The following is a 21,637-nucleotide window of genomic DNA, read 5'->3' on the forward strand; positions in this document are numbered from 1 at the left end:
GCCGAAGGGGAGCACGGTAAACAAAGTGCTCATGGCCTACCGTGAACCGCAGGTAGCGCCGGTGGGCCGGCAGGAAGGAAATGTGGAAATATGCGTCCTGCAAGTCCAACACCACCATCCAGTCTCCAGGGTCTAGGGCAGCTAGGACCTGAGCCAAAATCAGCATCTTGAACTTCTCCTTCGGGAGGAAGCCGTTGACGCTCCGGAGGTCCAAGATAGGGCATAGGCCACCTTTGCCCTTCTTGGGTACCAGAAAGTAGTGGGAATAGCAACCATGTCCTACTTCTGGCCCAGGAACGCGCTCAACGGCCCCCTTGGTCAAGAGGGCCATAACTTCCTCCTGCAGAAGTTGCAAGTGATCCCCCGACATACGGTGGTACTGCGGTGGCATGGCTGGAGGGGTCGCCTCGAAGGGGAGGGAGTAGCCCCTTCGGACGATTTGCAGCACCCACCTGTCCGAAGTGATGGTACGCCAGTGGAGTATGGGGTGGCGGACCCTGCTCCCCACTGGCATCGAATGGGCCTGAAAGGTCGGACTAGGAAGGCTTGAGGCAAATGCTGCGGCAGTGGATGTGGACTGACCTTGCCGTTGTCCCCTGTCCCTGCCACGGCAGTTACCACTCCCGCGGCCGCGTTGAGCCTGGTTCTGCGGCCTGTGGCTGGCAGGGCGTGTGGGGGCACCCCTTCCTTGGCCACGAAAGGGGCGAAAAGCAGAAGTCTGCTGGCGCTGGCCCGACAGGCACAAGGATTTGGACCTGCAGCGGATGGGCGCAGCGGGTGCGCCAAAGACGCGCCAAAGGCAAGTCCGCCTGTGCCCGTCCATGACAGACCAAGGCCAGGGGCAGGAACCCCTGTGGGTTTTACTTTTTTAAAGTACTACAGCTCCCTGGAGTTTAGAGACCTATGTCCTCCCATAGATAACACCTGTCTGCACAGCATGAGCATAGAGAATGGCGATAGAAAGTGTGCGCATTGCCCCTTCGCGGTAAATCGGCAACTTGGGTCTAGGTGTAGGGGAAAGATATTAAATCTTGCCCTTATCAACTGCCGCTCCTTAGGGAAACATAGGATGGAAGTCCACGACTACCTGATGGACGATCAGGTGGATGCCCTTTTTCTCACCGAGACATGGCTGAATGCCTCGTCGGCACCAGACGTGTTGGCTGCCCTGCCACCTGGATATGAGATAAAGAGAATGGACAGGAAGAAGGGGAGAGGGGGAGGGATTGCTATAATACATAAGCATGATCTGGCCTGTACCCTAGAGGAGGTGGATATTGCAGATAGCGAGACTGGGTTTTTCAACTATTTTCTTGAACATTTATCTGACCTCCTTAACCCCAGTGTTGTTCCATTATATTAAGAATCACCTTATGACAAAAAGGAATGATTCTTAAATTGGACTATATTTCATAACTATGCTATGTACAAGGTATGTATATGTAAACGATTAAGAATAGGGATACAAAGATGTTAATAGTGTTGGTTATTTTGCACTTCTACAGAAGTCGAATCTCTCTCCTGGATTTTCACAAAGCATCATGAGTAAAGATTCAATTTTGAATGTGGAATCAATGCAGTCCTGAGATCTCTTGAGATATGCAGTTATCAGGTGGTACTCAGTGATGTTCAGTACATCTGGATGCAGTGATTTTAACCGGTACAACCAGAAGGTTTCTCTGGAGTCCAGCAGTACTTCCTTCAAGATGTTCCACAGGGAAAATCTTCAAATCTGATAATAAATGATCCACAAGGTTAAAACAATTGGCTACGGGCTGGTCAAGCTGCTTATTTATTATTGCTGATTTGTCGTTCCTGAATCGTGTATGGAGGCCGTTCACTGTTTGGCCTACATATTGTTTTTTACAGCTTTGGCTACCCCCGAGTAGCAGCTCACTGGATGAGGAACACAGAGGCAAAGCGCAAGGTTCAATTAGAGAAATTGCAAAACTCACACATCCATCTTACACTATGCCGGACTGTGTATTGTGTTCCGGTGCCTATTACCTCTCCAGGACACTCCAGGCCAGGGACCTCGCCTCAGTACCGCAGCAGCGCATACCCCACAGTTCCAGTTCAGGAACCCGAACATGGATTTCAGGGCCAGGTCAAAGCCCCATCAGATTAATTCTCAGGTGGCAGAAGCAGAGAGTCACCAAAGGTCACTGGAGGGACTGTTTTATTAACTCTGGCACCTCGCCTCCTAGAATATCACCTCTCCCCAGAGCGGCAGCTCCAGCTAATCACAGTCCTCCTATAAAGCGTAATGTACCAAGAAATTCAGGATGGCCGCATCACCCAGAAGGGGAGCAGGGTTGCACAAGTCAGAGGCGTGGTGGGCCTCCAACAGGTCAAGAGACAGCAACAGCCAATCCAAATTGGAATTTGGAGGCCCTGTTAACTGGTCTTCTCACACAGATGGACCAGCCGTCAGGCGGTGGGCCCGGCAATCTGCCACACCCGCAGAGCGAGGCTAATACGCCAAATGCCACCGCCAGGCCACTCTCACCACACTTCTCACAGTGCAGATGCTGCCAGGATACCGGTGTAACATTCAGCAGCAAGTCAAGGCCTGGAGCTCCAGAGGCCAGGATTAGCCTTTCATCCACAACTCCAGTGGAGGGCCTCACTCTGGCCCCTATGCAAATCTCCCCTGCGGTCTCCGCTCACCACAGTCAGTGCCTCCTTCCGAGCCCACCACTGCACTCTGGGGCACTGATGCACCGCAGGCTGCAGATCAGCCTGAGGCTGCCGAAGGCCCAGAAGGGTGGAGCGACACTCATCACCTGAAGGTTGCAGCCGGATCGCCTCGCCCCAGTGTCTCCTTGGGGTCGCAGGCAACAGGCCCTGGCAGCAGCTCCAACCCCTGGGTGGCGTCAGCTCTCCGGCCCCCTCCGCACGCAAGGGCTCATTGTTGCTGTGTGAGCCTCAGGCCCGGGCTCCCCGCCAGCAGCGCTGGGACTCCTAAGCCGTTGCGCTGTGGGGAGACCCCAAAATGTGTCCAGCAGGTTCTCGCTCCTCTGCTCCGCAGGGGCAAACACCTCCAATCCAGCTATCTGCGGCAATGGAGGTCCGGGCTGATATCGGGGACAGAGAGACACAAAAACACATCTCACTCATCCGTTATGTTAGCCCCACCTCATTGAGTTGCTTTTTAAAAGTTGTCAGAGACTCTGCCCAACGCAGATTAGGTGGAAGGCCGTTCCATAATTTAGCAGTGAGAACAGTAAAGGAGCTGCCTCCACGGCGAGATTTCAAGAATTTTGGGACCCGCAGGAGGCAACTATTGTTGGCTCAGAGTACCCTCTCTTGGGTTCATGGGGACAGTCTGTACGACAATTAACATGGAGCTTCACAGTGGTATGCTCTGAAACCAAGGATCAGAGGTTTACATTTAATGCACTGTTCAACTGATAGCCAGTGTAGATGTCTCAGATGTGGGGAGATGTGATGGCGCACGGAACTCTCCTAATAAGTCTAGCTGCTGTGTTCTGGATTAACTGAAGTCTGCATATCAGCTACGTAGGGAGACCAAGGTAGAGGCTGTTCGAGTAGTCCAGGTGAAAGGTGACTAGAGCATAAACTACAGCTCTTCTTGTCTCCTCAGGAAAAAGATGAAGGACATTTCTAAAGATTTTCAACTTCATGAAGAGGGCCAACAAAATTTGATTAATTTGAGGGGCAAAGGAAAGAATGGAATTAAAAATGATGCCAAGATTTCTAGCCGAAGAGGATGGATTAGGAAGAGTGTTTAGTTCTGTAGGCCAACAGAGGGAGGACGGTGGAGTACCACTTTGATTAAAAACCAACATTTTATTTTTGGGGGAATTTAGTTTCAGGCAGTTTGCTTCCATACAATTCACGACTCCTCTGAGACAGTCATTAAACTTGTAACAAGCTGCCCCTGTGTTGTCTTGGAAGGAAAAAAGCAATTGGGTGTCGTCGGTGTACGACACTACCTTGACACCCCAGGATTCAATGAGATACTCCAAGGGGAAAGGTATAGATTAAACAGAAGCAAGAACCTCCTTTACTGTTCCCCATGTTGTTGTTGCAAACACAGGCTACCCTTGGGTACCCATGTGCCGTCTGTGGTATGGATGCTGCCGAACCTTATATGAGGGAGGAGGGTCTGCCAAAGCAGCTTTAGAGCCAGTCCCGTACTGATGTCTCCGAAGGGAGCCCCTGGAATATGGGGTCTGAAGGGCACCCATGACTTTTGTGGCGTTGCTGTCTTTAAAAAAGAAATTATAACATCAGATCAACTTGCAGGCCAAATAGATGTTCTCCATCAAAAGGGCAGGCTGAGCAGGTGTTGCTGGTTCTCCGCTTGAAGCCGGAGATATAGAACCAGACATTTCATCTGATGAGGATGCTTGTGTTGACCCCCCAGGGATGCAGTGTCCACAGCATCAGGGGTACAGAGGATGGTGGCATTGGAGACAGTTTCCCACCTGCAAATATCATCTCTATCCTCTTCTGAACTTGTCTGGGAGATTCTTGGCTATCTCTTACATCGCATCACACTGAGCCCTGTCATAGCAGGAAAAAAAGACCGCTGGAGTTGGCTCTACTCCAGTGGCTCCTAATGCAACCTTTTTTACCAGCCGCCTCTGGCTATTTGCGCTCCTTAATGGCCAGGCGAGCATTGCTTGTGGTCTGATTGGTAGCTCGCTTGTGTGCTGTATGAACAAAACAAGGGAGTCAGGTGGGACATGACCTCTGGAATAGGCTTGGTCATTGGGAGAAGGCTGATATTTTTGTTCAGCTTGTGGTGTTATCACCCTGGTCTTGACACGCTCTTTAAAAGTATTGGGGGCTGATTGTAGCATGACCTTTAAAATAGGGAGGGACTGTACAGTTCTGTCTGACTTGGACAAAGTCTCCACATGCAAATCCTCTTCCTCATGAAGGACATGCATGTCCACTTTGTTTTCACCCACTGGATCTCCCCGTGGTAGCCAGTGGAATCCTCTGAGGGAGGTTCCCTTACAGACAAATGATCCAGATCTGAATCCCACAGGGGAATTGATGCTATAGTTGTTCCACAGGTCATCTGCGGGCCCCATGTCAAATGGTGCCTTATATGAAAAGGGAAAAGATCTGCCTGGAGCCAATGGAGGTGGTGACGCGGAAGGTGGAGGAGGATGTGGAATTAAGAGGAGAGGGCCAGTGCTCCTGACCTTGTGTTTTTTAGGGTTGGGAGCTGGAGAGGACTCCAAAGCAAACAGTTCCTCAAAAGTTAGTTTTCTCTTCCAATGCAGAGTCCCTGTCAAGTCTACATCTCCACTGCTGCGCCTCAACCTCCTATGCAGCCTCCACCTACTCCACTTTCTGCCACATGCTGCAGGGTACCAAAACAGCTTTTTTTTATTGTGCCGCTTTAGTAGTGGGAAGAGTTACAGAAATCTCAGGGAACTCTTGTCTACCAAATAAACACCTTTAATGCCCCAAATGATGTGACCTGAACATCTGAAGAAAAGCTGCTAAAGGAGTAGCTCACATGTTGCTGCAATTTTCACAGGCGAGGATATTATTTAAACAACAGCGCAAATAAATTAAAAACTAAGCATTTTTTATTTATCAATATTATTACAAGATTTTCTGTTACTTTGATATTTGAGTAAAACGTATTTAAATTGTAAGATTTTTTTACTGTATACAGATAATCCTCACATACAGTAGTTCTTACCTGGCTAACGATTTGGTTTTTTCACCATTTCCTTCTTTGTTTTTTAATTCTAAACTCACATTCACCATGTCCACAAGGAAAGACATGGACGTGTATACGTCTCCAGTCAGTACAGTCTGTAATTATATTAAAAAGAAGAAATATGCCTGTCAGACTAAATTGTAACTCATTTAGGTTCCACATAAATATATTATTCAAAATCTAAGCCGAATTGCCACCATCCTAACTTCGTAGACACACACAAATGGCACTGAAAATGCAACGAAGTTTGTTATATTTTTAAGATAGCCAGTTTACATTCAGTTTTAGTAGTGTGCAGGAATGAAAGGTGAAAGTCTCGACTATAACTGAGACCCAAATCTACATAGTGTTACTAAAGCACAGTTTTGGAACATTGCTATATGATTTGACATTAATAATCGAACTGAATATAAACATAAATATTTGTGTCTTAAGTGATAAAAAACAATACACTACATATAATACAAAATAGCCGCACTGTATGCAATTTCACCATAATATTACGAAGTCCCTCTTAAAAGAAATAAGTACCTTACCTGTAACTGTAGTTCTCCATTATTGAAATCTTTCATGGATTCACATGCTTGAATCATTGCCCGCCGTTGAGATAGGAGCCCCGAATATTATTAAAAGTAATGTTGTATTAGACATAGAACATATTGCCCTAGGCCTTTAACATATCCTTATCCTTTTATAAAAAAAGGACTAAAACTTAGAACCAGACAATCAGTTGACACCACCCTGTAGAACCTTCCTGAGAGAAGTTCCAGTCCCTCAGGTTTTTCGAGCACAAGTGAGTACAAAATAGAAATAACCTGTGATATCTAATTGAGCCTTCTCAGGGGGAGGGGATCACATGTGAATCTATGGAAGATTCCAATACTGGAGAGCTACAGTTACAGGTAAGTACCGAGCAGTAAATAACACATTTCGTGTCATATATAAACAGCGAGTAACACGAAACACTATTTCCTGCACATATAAAGAAAAATACAGGTGCAACATCACTACCTAATAAAGGTATAAATACCTTCCCTCTGGTTTAAACTGACAGCTCGCCTTTACATGCAGATTTTCGATCATTTGCCTTACACGTTTCAAGACATCAAGTCTCTTCATCAGAGGCAGCTAGACAGGTGAGTAACGGGTTTTCTTTTTTTTTATTTAAATCCATGCTCAATCCTCATTGGATATTTTGCCCTCAGTGGGCTGCACACAATAAGTGACGAAAACATAATGCATGCTGGAATTCATAGTCCTGAAGAACAACTTAGCATTTTCCTTTAGTAGGTTCCGACTCACTTGTCATTTAAAAGCACATTTTGTTCCTTAGTAGGATCCTGGATGTCCAAGCGAGCTTTATTGTCTTATGGGTTACTGTATGGGTGGAAGTCTCTGGAACTTTGGTGCCTCAATGGTCAGGGCCCAATTATATTGTGGCACGTTCCCCGCAAACGGCTTCACTCAAGAGCCATTATAGGGGTAAGTATAGTGCAAGATGGAGGATTGTGCCCTCTTAAACTGTTGATCTAAAGAAAAGTGAATTCTCAAACGTTCTTTTAAGGTTTTCCGTGCGTGCTTTTTATTTATCATTCCATATATGAAAGAAAACAGCTGACACGTGTTTCGCCCTGGTGGCCAAATGGCCATTGGCTTTTTCAAGGCTGAACAATAAGGGAAATGAGTAAGGCGGCCATAGCGGAGAGAGTAGTATCAAGCAATTATTATTGAGAATTGAAAATCCAGAGGGGCAAAGAGCAAATAGTAAAATAGAGAAGGAGTTAATAGAACAAGTAAAGAGTAGGGGTGAAAGGATAGTGGGGAAGCAGAGCAGAGCAGAATAGTAGCAAGCGGAAAAGGCAAAAGCCAGGGAACGGGAAAAAGAGGAGAAAAGGAAAAAGGTGATATATTCAAGTTACATACAGTATTTAGAAAATTGTATACAAACTTTCCAAAAAAATTATGTAAACATGATAAGTCAAAACATCAAACCAAAACAAAATTAAACATTTATGCATGGAGGATGATCCAGTCAACTAAGAACACATGCTTGGTATACTGTTATACAAATGATAATAAGTCGCATATAGCTGCAAAACTGATAGTCAACTAAATCAAATTAAATCATCTATGTTCATCAGGTGGACACACCTTTGCAGTCACATTGTTAATAAAAGTGAGTGGGAAAGGGAGCTATACATGGAAACATTTAAGTGAAACTCTCAAAAATGAGGAACCAAGCTTCATAGTCACATGCGTGAGAGTAGGGTGTATATATGAGAATGAATCCAAGGCGTATATATTTATTGATTTCGAGCAGAGTGAAAGGCGCCAAAATAGGGTAAGCCTGACTAAAACATTCAGTTAATTATAATAATCTGTAAGTAAACTGATACTGTTTAAGTGTTAAAAAAGGCGCTTACCATAATTCAGATAAGTTGGCAGGTAAGAAGCGTGATTCTACGGTAGGGACAAAATCAATATTAATCGTTCATATTGCGTGTTCAGGAAGGCACGCTTACGAAAAGTCGACTAAACAGCCATAAGAAAAGCAAAGATTAAAGCAGCTGGCATTGTGTGTCGTTGCTGGGAGCCTGTTCTCTATATATGGGTTAGGGACTGAAAAGCACGATGAAAACAGGTCAGGAGAAACGTTAGAAGACGTGCAGGAGGTAATTACATTGGGCGGAGGTTAAGTGAAAGCCATGACAAACCTCCAGGCCGCGCTATGAAAGCGTTCCAAATAAAGATAACATAAGGTTATACTAGTAGAGTGCTTGATTGGGGGAAACAGAGTTAAGGGGAAAAGAGATTAAAAGCGTAAGGGCAACAAGTCGCATAAACGCGATCGCCGATTGAGCGGAATCTACGTCTGCATTAATACGCTAGGCGCCTCTGTAACGGGTGCTGGTGTCAGCGTTTGTCTCTTACCCCTAGAAGGATGCCGATTAGTCTCTGCGGTCCTGGAACAAGAAGAGTTCCATTCACCGCCGGCAAATATAATCTAGCTTGTGTCCTGGCATCAGAGTCAGGTCATTGATTATGATACGTTGTGTGCTAAAGTGAGGCCACTGAAGAGTTACTGTGCTCGGGAGGATGTTGGTAAACCATAGTTATGGAAAAGGGGACTGGAGAGTCAGAATAGCGATAAAATAAAAACAAAATGTTAAGCTTTATTGTCGAGCTCACTGCGCCGCATCGGTCTGAAACAGTTTCAAACCGCAGCCTCTTAATGTTCCCAAGATGGTGGTGTCGGGCCAAGACGGGGCCGCCGTCTTGAAACGAGTAAGGCAAACAATCTAAAATCTGCATGTAAAGGCGAGCTGACAGTTTAAACCAGAGGGAAGGCCTGCTGCCGAGTGCGTCCTGCAAAGTTCTAGGGCATTTGGTGAAATATATATATATATATATATATATATATATATATATATATATATATATATACACACACACACAATGAATTCTGTACATAAAAAAATATAAATATAAATTTTACAAAAAAAAAAATATATAAATATGTACATATCATTTAACTTATAAATAGGGAAAATTGAAATGACTGAAAATGTATGATCTTAGAAGATGGTAGGAAGGAAAGAGAACAAGCATTTGCAATGCAATAGGTCTTGCATTAGTAAAAGTTTGAGCTTTTGGCGTTGCAAATAATAATGCAACACTAATAGCTGTAATTTTCAGTAGTGCGAGACCTAAGTATGCCACTATGGGACAAAATGCACACACAGATGACAGAACAATGGGAGTACGTATTTGGCAAACAAAAGATATGTGATTACGATGTAAGCTATAGAGACAAAAAATAAAAAAAACAAGCTTGAGCTATTGGCATTGTAAATGACAATGCCTTTTATTTAGTTTTGGTCTTTAACACCTAAATCAAAGACCTTGTCATTTACAATGCCAATAGCTTAAACTATTGCAAATGGGACAACTATTGCATTGAAAATGCTTGTTTAATTATGCAAATAGTGAAGAATATTGTTCACTGTTAGTGTTATATAAAATGGAGTATAGTAGTTAGAATATGACCCTATCTGGAAGCTAAGGTTAGTAAAAAAAAACTGTTAAATGTATGTTGTATGCATGCATGGTGGTGAGAGTGTGTTTATGTGTGCGAGTGCGTGTGAATGTTAGTATGTGTAAGCATGTGTGTGATTTAAGGTTCTATTTAAATGATGTCTTTCTTTATTTCCTTCTCTCTTTTCTGCTTAATTTGGTGTGTTAACTACAGATCTGTCTGTTATGCCTCATATGCAAGGTAGACCATAGTACGACGTCCAATGTACTGCACTGTACCTCAAAGGTGGGGGAAGACTGCTTACTGCCAGCAAGCAGTTGTCAGTAAGAGAATCACCTGAAGCAAATTTCTGCAAGAACAATAGGTAAAAGCTGTTCCTACGTTATAACCCCAAGCATGATTTTTTTCCGCTTAACTAGCACTGAAAACAAAGAATGCTTTTTCAGGCTGCCAAATTCCTATCTTGTCAGGTGCACAAAGAGGCTTGAGCTGTCCCCCTACAGGTATGCATTCTTTAATGTCAAGTCTCCACCCCTACAGGATCCATCATACAGGTTTGGTTTCGTACGATCTGCAGCTCATATGCTTCGAACTGCAATTTATTCTTGGTGGGCTGTGCTCTACTAACTGGCGTATTTACGTGACCACTTCCAACAGTGGCAAAATACTGCCCCCCCCCCCTCCTCCTCCCCAGAACAGTCTCCTCAAGTCCATAACAGAACCTTTTTATAAGGAACTGCCTTCATGGCTTGTGACCATCACTGCTTTAGGACTGTCATCATTGTCACATCACAAGGGACTGCCCAATGTCACGGTCCCACGTTTGACAGCACTGGAAGGCAAAGTTAGTCATGTCAATGCCTAAATCGCAATAGACAGCTCAAAGTCATTATTTAATTGAGCCATCTTGCAACAGCAACAATAAATGTGGACACTTAAGAAAACCAAGAACAGACCGTCCTGCATTCGCCAGAAGCGGTCGCTCCCAACACTGCTCCCTGACCTGTCCCAGACCCAGAAGCTGGTATTGTTGCTGAAATCTAACTTATTAGCGCTCGCATCACTGCAGACCTAATCTGCGCCCGCTCGGCTCACATCTCAGCTGCTCGCATTAGCGCTACGTTATTCTGGCTCCCGCTCTGCTCGCACCACTGCCGCTTTACTATACACGTGATTGATTAACTGAAGTAGCGCTCTTGTGCCCGCTCTGCTCGCATTACTGCAGAGTCAACTTGGCTCCCGATCTGATAGCACTACTGACGCTTTACTTTGTGCATGACTGTTGACTGAAGTAGCGCTCTGCTCGCACTACTGCCATTTCCACCTGTACCAGAGTGTTGTATAATTTTCGCCTTGTGCCTTTAAACTGTGGAATCGATTTTGCCTTGATTGTGCTGGCGCCACTGCCCTTTCCCTAGCCTAACTCAGGTTGTGCCCTCATCTGTTGTGGTAGACTCTTGGCTCGCAGCCATTTTGTTGTTTGTTGTCTAACCCCCAGCCCAGCCCAGTTCCCCACCACGACCCCGCCTCCCAGCTGCCCCGCCCTTCCACTGATAGTCAGGCTCTACCGTCGTGCACTAACGCTGTGACCGTCCTGCATTCGCCAGAAGCGGTCGCTCCCAACACTGCTCCCTGACCTGTTCCAGACCCAGAAGCTGGTATTGTTGCTGAAATCTAACTTATTAGCGCTCGCATCACTGCAGACCTAATCTGCGCCCGCTCGGCTCACATCTCAGCTGCTCGCATTAGCGCTACGTTATTCTGGCTCCCGCTCTGCTCGCACCACTGCCGCTTTACTATACACGTGATTGATTAACTGAAGTAGCGCTCTTGTGCCCGCTCTGCTCGCATTACTGCAGAGTCAACTTGGCTCCCGATCTGATAGCACTACTGACGCTTTACTTTGTGCATGACTGTTGACTGAAGTAGCGCTCTGCTCGCACTACTGCCATTTCCACGTGTACCAGAGTGTTGTATAATTTTCGCCTTGTGCCTTTAAACTGTGGAATCGATTTTGCCTTGATTGTGCTGGCGCCACTGCCCTTTCCCTAGCCTAACTCAGGTTGTGCCCTCATCTGTTGTGGTAGACTCTTGGCTCGCAGCCATTTTGTTGTTTGTTGTCTAACCCCCAGCCCAGCCCAGTTCCCCACCACGACCCCGCCTCCCAGCTGCCCCGCCCTTGCCCCTCCCCTCACCTCCATCCACATATGACAGATGCCTTTGCGCGCAGCGTCCACGCGCAGCGGTCACGCCCCAGTCGCGCCGAAAATGCGCCAAAGGTAAGCCCGTCTACGCCCGCCCGCGCCTGGACCGCGCCTAGCGCCAGAGCCCCTGGTCCTCGTAATGTCCACCCCTCCCGCATTACTTACGATGCCACCACCCTCCTAGCCCTTAACCCCGGCCGTTCCCCCAACTGCGTCCAAGCCGCCCCTGGACACACCCATGGACCCTTTTCCTGCAACTCCTGCAAGTTCGACGGCACCAAGAACAACTCCTCATCTACGAACACACAACAGATATCCGACTCCAACCACCTACAATGCATCCTGCTCAACACCCGCTCGGTCCACAGGCACGCCATTGACCTCTGGAATCTACTAGACACCCTCTCTCCGGACGTCGCCTTCCTAACAGAAACATGGATGAACGCCACATCAGCCCCAGACATCACCATTGCCATCCCGGAAGGCTATAAGATCATTCGCAAGGACCGTACCGGCCACATAGGAGGAGGCATCGCTATCGTCCATAAGAAATCCATCCGCATCTCAACCAGCTCAGACGTCAATCTCGCCAACTCTGAACAACTTCACTTCCAGATCCACACCGACCCCAAGACCACACTCAGAGGCACCCTCCTTTACAGGCCACCAGGACCCCGCGCACAATTTAGTGAAGACATCACGGACTTCATCACTCCACACGCGCTCCCCTCCGAGGATTACATCCTTTTGGGAGACCTCAACTTTCACCTTGAAAAGAACAATGACCGCAACACCACCACCCTTTTGGACAACCTCGCCAACCTCGGACTTAAACAACTTGTCACTACCCCCACCCACATCGCAGGTCACACACTCGACCCTATCTTCACCTCCAGCAAACATGTCTCCTTCAGCCACACCACAGCTCTCCTTTGGACTGACCACAGCTGCGTTCACTTTACCTACAACAAGCCCACATCCAACATCCACCCCCAACCCACTCTGCAAAGAAACTGGAACAAAATCACCATCGACCAGATCTCCTCATCGCTTCTTCAAAACCCCCCAGCCCACTCCTCAAACCCAGACCAAGCAGCCACCAACCTCACCCAATGGTTATCCAACAGCGCCGACATCCTAGCACCACTGAAAAAACGACAAATCAAACTAGGCAGCAAGAAGGCCTCCTGGTTCAACGATGATCTTAAGAAATCCAAGAAACTCTGTCGCTCCCTTGAGAAGGCCTGGAAAAAAGACCCAACCACCAGCACCAAGGACGCCTTCAAAAACGCCACCCGCATACATCACCAACTGATCCGGAATGCCAAGAAAGCCGCTTTCAAGGACCGACTAGATAACAACGCCCACAACAGCAAGGAATTATTCAACATCATCAAGGAATTTACCAACCCCTCAGCCAACTCCAACGACATCACCCCCTCTCAAGCCCTCTGCGACTCCCTAGCCTCATTCTTCCACAACAAAATTGCAGACATCCACAACAGCTTCGACAACCGACCCAAAGACCAACCCACCCAACCCCCTGCAGGACCCCCACCCCCCCTGAATATCCTCAATGACTGGAAGCCAATCTCCACTGAGGACACCATCCGTCTGATGAACTCTATCCACTCAGGATCCCCCACAGACCCATGCCCTCACCACATCTTCAACAAAGCAGACTCCATCATAGCACCACACCTTCGAGACGTCATCAACTGCTCCCTCAACTCCGCAACCTTCCCGGAAAGCTGGAAACATGCCGAACTCAGCGCCCTCCTGAAGAAACCCACAGCTGACCCCACCGAACTCAAAAACTACCGCCCTATCTCACTCCTTCCATTCCCGGCCAAAGTCATCGAGAAAGCGGTCAACAACCAGCTCGCCGCATTCCTCGAAACCAACAAATCCCTCGACTCCTCACAATCTGGCTTCCGAGCCAAGCACAGCACTGAAACCGCCCTCATCGCAGCAACAGACGACATTCGATCTCTACTGGACAATGGAGACACAGTCGCCCTCATCCTCCTCGACCTCTCCGCAGCCTTCGACACGGTCTGTCATAGCACCCTTTTACAACGCCTCAGAAACGTCGGAATCCAAGGAAAAGCACTGGAATGGATCACCTCGTTCCTCACCGGAAGAACCCAGAGAGTCCGCCTTCCACCATTCAAGTCAGAGGCCACTGAAGTCATCTGCGGCGTACCACAAGGATCTTCACTCAGCCCCACCCTCTTCAACGTATACATGAGCCCCCTCGCGGTCATCGCACGCCAACACAACCTCGACATCATCTCCTACGCCGACGACACTCAACTGATCCTATCACTCACCAGAGACCCTAACACTGCCAAAACCAACCTGCATGAAGGAATGAAAGAAGTAGCCGAATAGATGAAGCACAGCCGTCTGAAACTGAACTCAGACAAAACAGAAGTCCTCATCCTAGGCACCTCCCCCTCCGCCTGGGATGACTCTTGGTGGCCAGAGGCCCTTGGAAAAGCACCCATCCCGACGGACCACGCACGGAACCTGGGCGTCATCCTGGATTCCTCACTCTCGATGAACAGACAAGTCAACGCCGTTTCTTCATCTTGCTTCAACATTCTTCGCATGCTCAAAAAAACATTTCGCTGGATCACCACCGAAACTAGAAAAACAGTCACCCACGCTCTGGTCACGAGCCGACTGGACTACGGAAACACTCTCTACGCCGGTACCACCGCAAAACTCCAGAAAAAACTCCAACGCATCCAGAACGCTTCAGCCAGGCTCATATTAGACATCCCGCGTAAAGAACACATCTCTGGTCACCTGAAAAGCCTCCACTGGCTCCCCGTCAATAAGAGGATTACTTTCCGGCTCCTAACCCACGCACACAAAGCACTCTACGAAATCGGACCCGAATGCCTCAACACACGACTGTCCTTCTACACCCCCTCCCGCCAGCTACGATCCTCCAACCAGGCCCTTGCCACTGTACCTCGCATCAACAAAACCACCATGGGAGGTAGATCCTTCTCCTACCTGGCAGCTAAAACCTGGAACTCACTTCCCACTCACCTTCGCCTTACTCAGAACCACCTAGCATTCAGAAAGCAACTTAAAACGTGGATATTTGACAAGTAAGTCCCCACCCTTCTTCAAGCGCCTTGAGACCCTCTGGGTATGTAGCGCGCTATATAAATTTATTGACTTGACTTGACATTGTGGGTGGCAACTGAGTTACCACTGTTTCAACAGCATCATTTTTATTTTATATCAGGCATAAAAACGAGACCTACTGCATTGCAAATCAATGCATGCGAAGGAACCTCTTCTCTGGCCTTTCCTGCTCAATCTGCCTCCACATCCATTCTGTCGGATCACGACTGAGTCTTCCTTGAAGCGAAATGCCTCCTGTGTCCTCAAGGGTTCTTTTGCACATATTTTGACATTAATACACTCTCTTCCACACTGTTGGTATCAGGTAAGCAAACGAAACCAAGAGCACATGGATGTCTGTACGTTTACCTCTGCAACATGAGCACTTGGCAAAAAGTGATGGCATGCAGGCAGACCAAACAGCTAAATAACAGAGGTCTTCAATCAGAAAACTAAACAAGCATTTACAATGCAATGGTTTCACCTTTGGAAAAGTTAGAGCTATTGGCATTGTAAATGACAAATTTTGTATTTATGTGTTGGTTTTGAAAACAGATAAATAAGTGGCATTGTCATTTACATTGCCATTCTCTCGCAAATGTGATACCTATTGTACCCTACGGACGAGCTCAGCAGACAGCAATTACTACCACAAACACACACCCAGAGCCACACACACACCCAGAGCCACACACACACACACCCACACCCAGAGCCACACACACACACACACACACACCCAGAGCCACAAACACACACACACACACACACACACACACACACACACCCAGAGCCACAAACACACACACACACACACACACACACACACACACACACCCAGAGCCACACACACACACACACAGAAAAAAAAAGATACGGCTAGAGGTGCCCCTTGTGACAGCAGGAACGGGCACACGGACAGCGGGAGTCACGAGGGGGGGGGGGGCGAACAAAGACACGGACAGCGGGAGGGGGGATGGACAGCGGGATACAACCATGCGGGACCAGGACGATCGAACAAATGAGGAAAAACAGCCATGTAAAAAAAAAGTACATGCCCACAGTGGACACGTCCTCATGACGTTGCGAAAAGCCTAAAAATCGCCGGAACGCCCACGAATCTGCTCCGGCTATGACGGACAGATCTCTGTTCCAATGGCTAGCCTCCATTTATGGAGCTAGCCAATGGAACAGAGGGGCGGGACAACACATACATACTGTAGGCATAAGATTTCGCCTGCGCGAAAAGCTGCGCAGTGCGCAGCTTTCGACAGGCGAAACCTAAAAAGCCAAATCTAGCAACGTCACCAAACTTCTGAGAAACTTCACAACAAAACAAGCAAGTCTGTTTGAAGCTTTGACTTTAAAGGGGTGATTTAGGGATCTGCTATGGTATGAAGAACGTGTTGTTAGTCCACTCCCTCCAAAACAAACCTATTATTTTATAGGGGTATTTCTAAAGCAGGGAGCGGGCCATGGGCGGCAGTCGAGGCCCTCACATAGAACAGGGAGTGTGAGCCAGGCAACCTTACAGACAGCTTACCAAGACGTTTACATTCCATTCTCCCTCAACCTCGATCTATGTTCATGAGCCAAGAGCAATGGAGCAGAAAGGCCCTATGCCCCACAGCCTCAGGATCAGCCAAGGGCAGAGAGGAGTCACTCCAAGGGGCCGATTCACAAAATCATTTATGAGCGCAGGGGGCACAGTACTACAGACCTCGTGGGAGAACGCTTAAGTTCCCGTACATGCCTTTGTGAATAGGCGCATGCCCTATTAGTAAAGGTGAAAAGAAGGCCCAATCCTTTCAAATTGTACGAACATTATATAGATATTTCAATTTCGTTCCCATTTTAGACGATTTAGGAGCAATTCACAATGATCGGGCTGCAGGAGCTCTCTTATACGTACTCATAAACATGTGCGACTCACCCTCCTACATACTAACCGCGATAAGACTGAGGAGCCAATTCTCAAAGTGCGTGACCCTTGCCAATTCACTAGACCAACACCTCCCTTCCCGGAAAGAACAAAATCGGAGCGCCAGGAGGAAATCCCGTGAGCAGTGCGCGCTATAAAAAACAAATAAAATTTAAAAAACCACACAATACCCCGCCCTCGTTCATGGTTGGGACTGTGCCACAAGTACATACAGCTACAGTTGCTTGCAGTAAAGCAAGCAGAGCTTCGGAGTTCCCGTAATTACACCCATTATTACAACGCGCCCAAGCAGAACGTTTGCCCCGCTCCTCTCCTCTTCCACCGAGGGCCCAAACTGCACGATGAGATTATGTGACGGGTGGGGCGGGCAGGGGGTTAGGTAGAAACTTGTAAATCCACAAGAGAATAGACGAGGTGTGTCCTTGGCCCAGGCAAACGGTGGCCCCGCATCCTGGTGGGGATAAGCCCGCAGGCCCAGTGGGAGGCGCGGCGTCCTGCAAACACCTCACAATGGCCCCCGGAGTTGGCTCACTGGCAGCGCGGGGATTTGGGGAGCCGGGAACATTACTTTGTGTCCGAGGGGGATTCAATTTGCTCTCATTTGCACTCCCTGCTCAATTTCCGTAATCACTCTATTAAATACCAATGCGGGACAGACAAAGTAAACCCATTAAATCTTTAACAGACGCCTAACGCCGCGTTTAAATAAGAAAGGGGGCAAACAAGAAAAGGAGGAGGAATTATGATTCCTCCAGCTTTTTATAAACTTGCAAATTACTCAACTGTGGAATTAGCCTTTCCACAAACTGCTTTGCACTTAGATGCTTAGTTAGCAAACGTTTTAGGATGCAAGCCTGACGCTGCACTGAGCTGTATCCACAAAACGTAGATACAAAAGACGTGCGGTATTTAAAGGGCTGAGCAAATGTCTCAGGTGTAAACTTTTAACATAAACAAACATTGTGACAGCGGGGACGGGCACACGGACAGCGGGAGTCACGAGGGGGGGGCGAACAAAGACACGGACAGCGGGAGGGGGGACGGACAGCGGGATACAACCATGCGGGACCAGGACGATCGAACAAATGATGAAAAACAGCCATGTTAAAAAAAAAAAAAGGACACGCCCACAGTGGACAAGTCTTCATGACGTTGCGAAAAGCCTAAAAATCGCCGGAACGCCCACGAATCTGCTCCGGCTATGACGGACAGATCTCTGTTCCAATGGCTAGCCTCCATTTGTGGAGCTAGCCAATGGAACAGAGAGGCGGTGACCAAGCCTCATACTGTTCTCATTAGATTTCGCCTACGCGAAAGGCTGCTTGCGCAGCTTTCGACAGGCGAAACCTAAAAACAGTATGTTGCGCATCTGCCTTCAAAAGACGTCAAGGGAATACAAATAATCGTGGGTTTGTAGCAAGATTTCCAGTCAGAAAACGCAAACAGCACAGTGCTTCACATAGAGTTTGGGAAAAAGAACTATGAAATATGTAAGATGGGGTGTCGAAGCTATTGGATACTCCGAAGGTGCATTTCTAGCTCAGTTCCATAGTGCTACAACGTCTGCAGGTACATATGCTGCATTTTATTTACTTTGCTCTTTTAAAAGAAAGGTACATTTCAAGGAGATACATGCTTTGCTTTAAAGCTATTTTAATTCTGAATTGGCTACATTTTAAAAAGAAAAACGAAATTCTGCATAAATTGCGGAAATAATACATTTCTATATTTAACAGAATGCTGGTTTAAAAAAAAATAATTACATTCAAATGTTTATATCAAAAAGTGATCCATTAGACCGCACATGGATTGTACTTAATTCAACTGTTGAGGACTTCAATGACGATCTCAAGATGGAAACGTAACATGTCTGTTGGCTCCCAATGTGGTGAGATATAAGCTGCGGAAGACTCTCGCATGAAGGGAAGAAATAGGGAGATGAGCCCGCCCACGCAGATTAAGTTACATTTGCTTCAGCTGTGAATGTGCATGGATTTGGAAGGAGGGAGCCTGGCTACTCTAAGCTATTGTCTAAAAAGGAGAAAATTACAGCAATTCGTTGGGTACATAATTAGTGACTCAATGCGGAAGTCAGAGGAGGGCCAAGACGACAACTAATGACAATTTCCTTATGGGTCGACACTTGGTGATGCAGGCGATGTGTGTAATGAAGGGCATACATACAAAAACAGTCCACAACATGAAATACATGCGTAAAAAGGAAAGTAGGGGGTAAAATATTGAAGCACGGTGGGAAAGGATACCCAGAGAAGATGTTATGGGCTTTCACCATTTGTAGTTTGGAGAGTATTTTTGGAATCTTGTTCTGCTTTTGTGGCCAGGGTATTGTGCTCAAACTGTATGGTTGTGGGTCAGCTTTGTGAGGTGTTTTGGTTTTATCAGCTTGGCAGAGAGATAACTGTGTGGTCCTGTTGAGAAGTTTGCAGTTTATCTAACATCACAAACATGAACGATTGTCCACTGTTCAGCTAGTGGAGTAGCCAGGAGGCATCCAATTGGCATCTTCATTACTTTGAAGCTATTGTGTATGCACTTAAGCAGGGTGAAACTGTTTAAAGTGCTCTCTGGGTTTTAGAATGAGTGAGGAGTGTGCTTCACTGCTTGGGAAAATGATCTAAGCAACTGGAAAAGGCGTCTTGAATACAGTATCAAACTCTGGACTTGCCTCACACCATTCCCTAAACCAGGGTAGCTTTTAAAGCGGAAGAGTCGAGAATGAGCCCAAGTGGCAGCGTGGCATTTGTGTTTTCCTTCCCCAGCAGTGACGTCCGCCACTGAATGTTAGATCCCATATCCAGGGTGACGAGAACACGGATACAAGTGCCTGAAAAACACCTCTGTCCTAATCTCTGCTAAGTCCATTCCTCTTCTGCAGTAACAAATGTTTCTGAAAAAAACAGCAAATTAAATCTCTGATTTCCTGCACGGGCGAACAATGAAGCCGAGGCTCATATGCATAATCAAATTGGCTCACTGCTCCGTGGTAGACTTCTTCTCAGAGACAGAGTATCCTACTCACCCTTGTGCTATCCTTCCTGCAGCGCTCATTGGAGGAAACCATGGCCTGTTTGAGATACAGCTTGGAAGTGAATGGCATCTCACATTAAAGAGAGCAGACATTGCGCTGTTTCCCGTCATCAGGGATGAAGAGGATAACTGAAAGCGATGGCTTTTGGAAACATACAAAGCCGTGAGTGGTGCGCGCGCACGCCACAGAGAGCCATATGGTTTCAATTATAGCGTCCGTGCCTGGGCACGATAATTGAAACCATATGGCAGGAAGACTGGTAATAAACACCAATAGGCCATGGGTGGAGCAATGCGCCCGCCTTTGGCCTATTGTGTGCTATCTTAAAAACGAACACGCAGGCAAAGGCCAATAGCAGGCCACAAATGTAAAAACACACGCACAAGAGTGTACAATTCCAGGGTCCATTTCAGAACCCCGGACACAAGGACTCTCGCTGCGCGAGCAGTGTTACGCACTGCATCGCTAAGCGCGAGCCCTAAAACGAGGCTCACCTTATTGAAAGAGATGTTGAAGAACCGCTTGCCCTAATGCTGCATCTCTTCTAACTTCAGAGTCCAGGCAGTAGTGTTTGGTGAATGTATTCAGCGTTCTCCAAGTTGCTGCTCTGCAGATTTCTGAAGGGGACACACCAGCAAATAGCGCTGCAGACGTGGATATGGATCTGGTGGAGTGAGCACGGACCTTTGACGTTAAAGGTTGGCCAGCTTGTTGATGACAGAAAACAATGGCACTCGATATCCATCTTGAAATGCTCTGTTTAGTGAGAGGGAAACCATTTCTGGGTGCACTGTATGCTCTAAAAACGTATTTGATTTGCAAAAGGGTTTTGTTCTGTTCAGATAAAACTTTAGGCACCGGTTGACATCTAGAGAGTGCAAAGCACGCTCCGCTGAAGTTTGTGGAGTTGGAAAAAATTATTTCAAAACGATTGGTTCATTAAGATGAAAATCCTACAAGACCTTAGGAATTAACTTGGGGTTCGTCCGTAGAATAACTCGGTCATGTTTGAATTGCAGGAAATGTTCCCGGGTAGTAAACGCCTGGTGTTCACTAACCCTTCTCGCTGAAGTGAGAGCCAAGAGGTGAGCGACTATCCAGGATAGGAAATTTATAGCCGTACTGTGAATAGGTTTAAACAGGTGTTTCATTAATTGGGTCAGCACCGTATTCAACTGCCATGTAGGAGGAGGGACCTGAACTGGAGGAAACATTCTGAAAAGGCCTTTGAGAAACTGTTTGACCAGCCTGCCGGACCAGAAGGATGGAACATTTTCTGATCTCTGGAAATCGGAAATGGCAACTAAAGGCACTTTAATTGATGTGTGAGCCAAGCTGGAGCAAGTCAAATTTAGAAGATAAGGTAAAAGTTACTCTGGAGATGAATGGAGAGGATGGACTTTAGAAGATGCACAACAAATGCAGAATCTCTTCCATTTGAGCAAATAAGTCTTGTTAGTGCTATCTGCTCGTGCCCTAGCAAGCACATGTCTACATTCCTGTGGAATCCTTAAATGTTGAAATGCTTGGGACTCAGGAGCCAGGCTGA

The 21,637-nt window shown here is 46.9% G+C and overlaps 1 protein-coding gene across 2 annotated transcripts in view; it reads right to left on the reverse strand.

Moving 5' to 3' along the window:
- Positions 1-21,637, reverse strand: part of VPS13D (vacuolar protein sorting 13 homolog D) — a 2,754,556-nt gene that overhangs the window by 1,775,099 nt on the left and 957,820 nt on the right. For both annotated transcript variants that reach the window (XM_086921894.1, XM_086921893.1), the window contains exon 29: positions 5,693-5,808. In XM_086921894.1, the coding sequence (XP_086778020.1) occupies positions 5,693-5,808 (116 nt within the window). The remainder of the gene's footprint in view (positions 1-5,692; positions 5,809-21,637) is intronic.

This window comes from Lissotriton vulgaris, chromosome 5 (assembly GCF_964263255.1).
Source record: "Lissotriton vulgaris chromosome 5, aLisVul1.2, whole genome shotgun sequence".
In the NCBI taxonomy this organism is placed as follows: Eukaryota; Metazoa; Chordata; class Amphibia; order Caudata; family Salamandridae; genus Lissotriton; species Lissotriton vulgaris.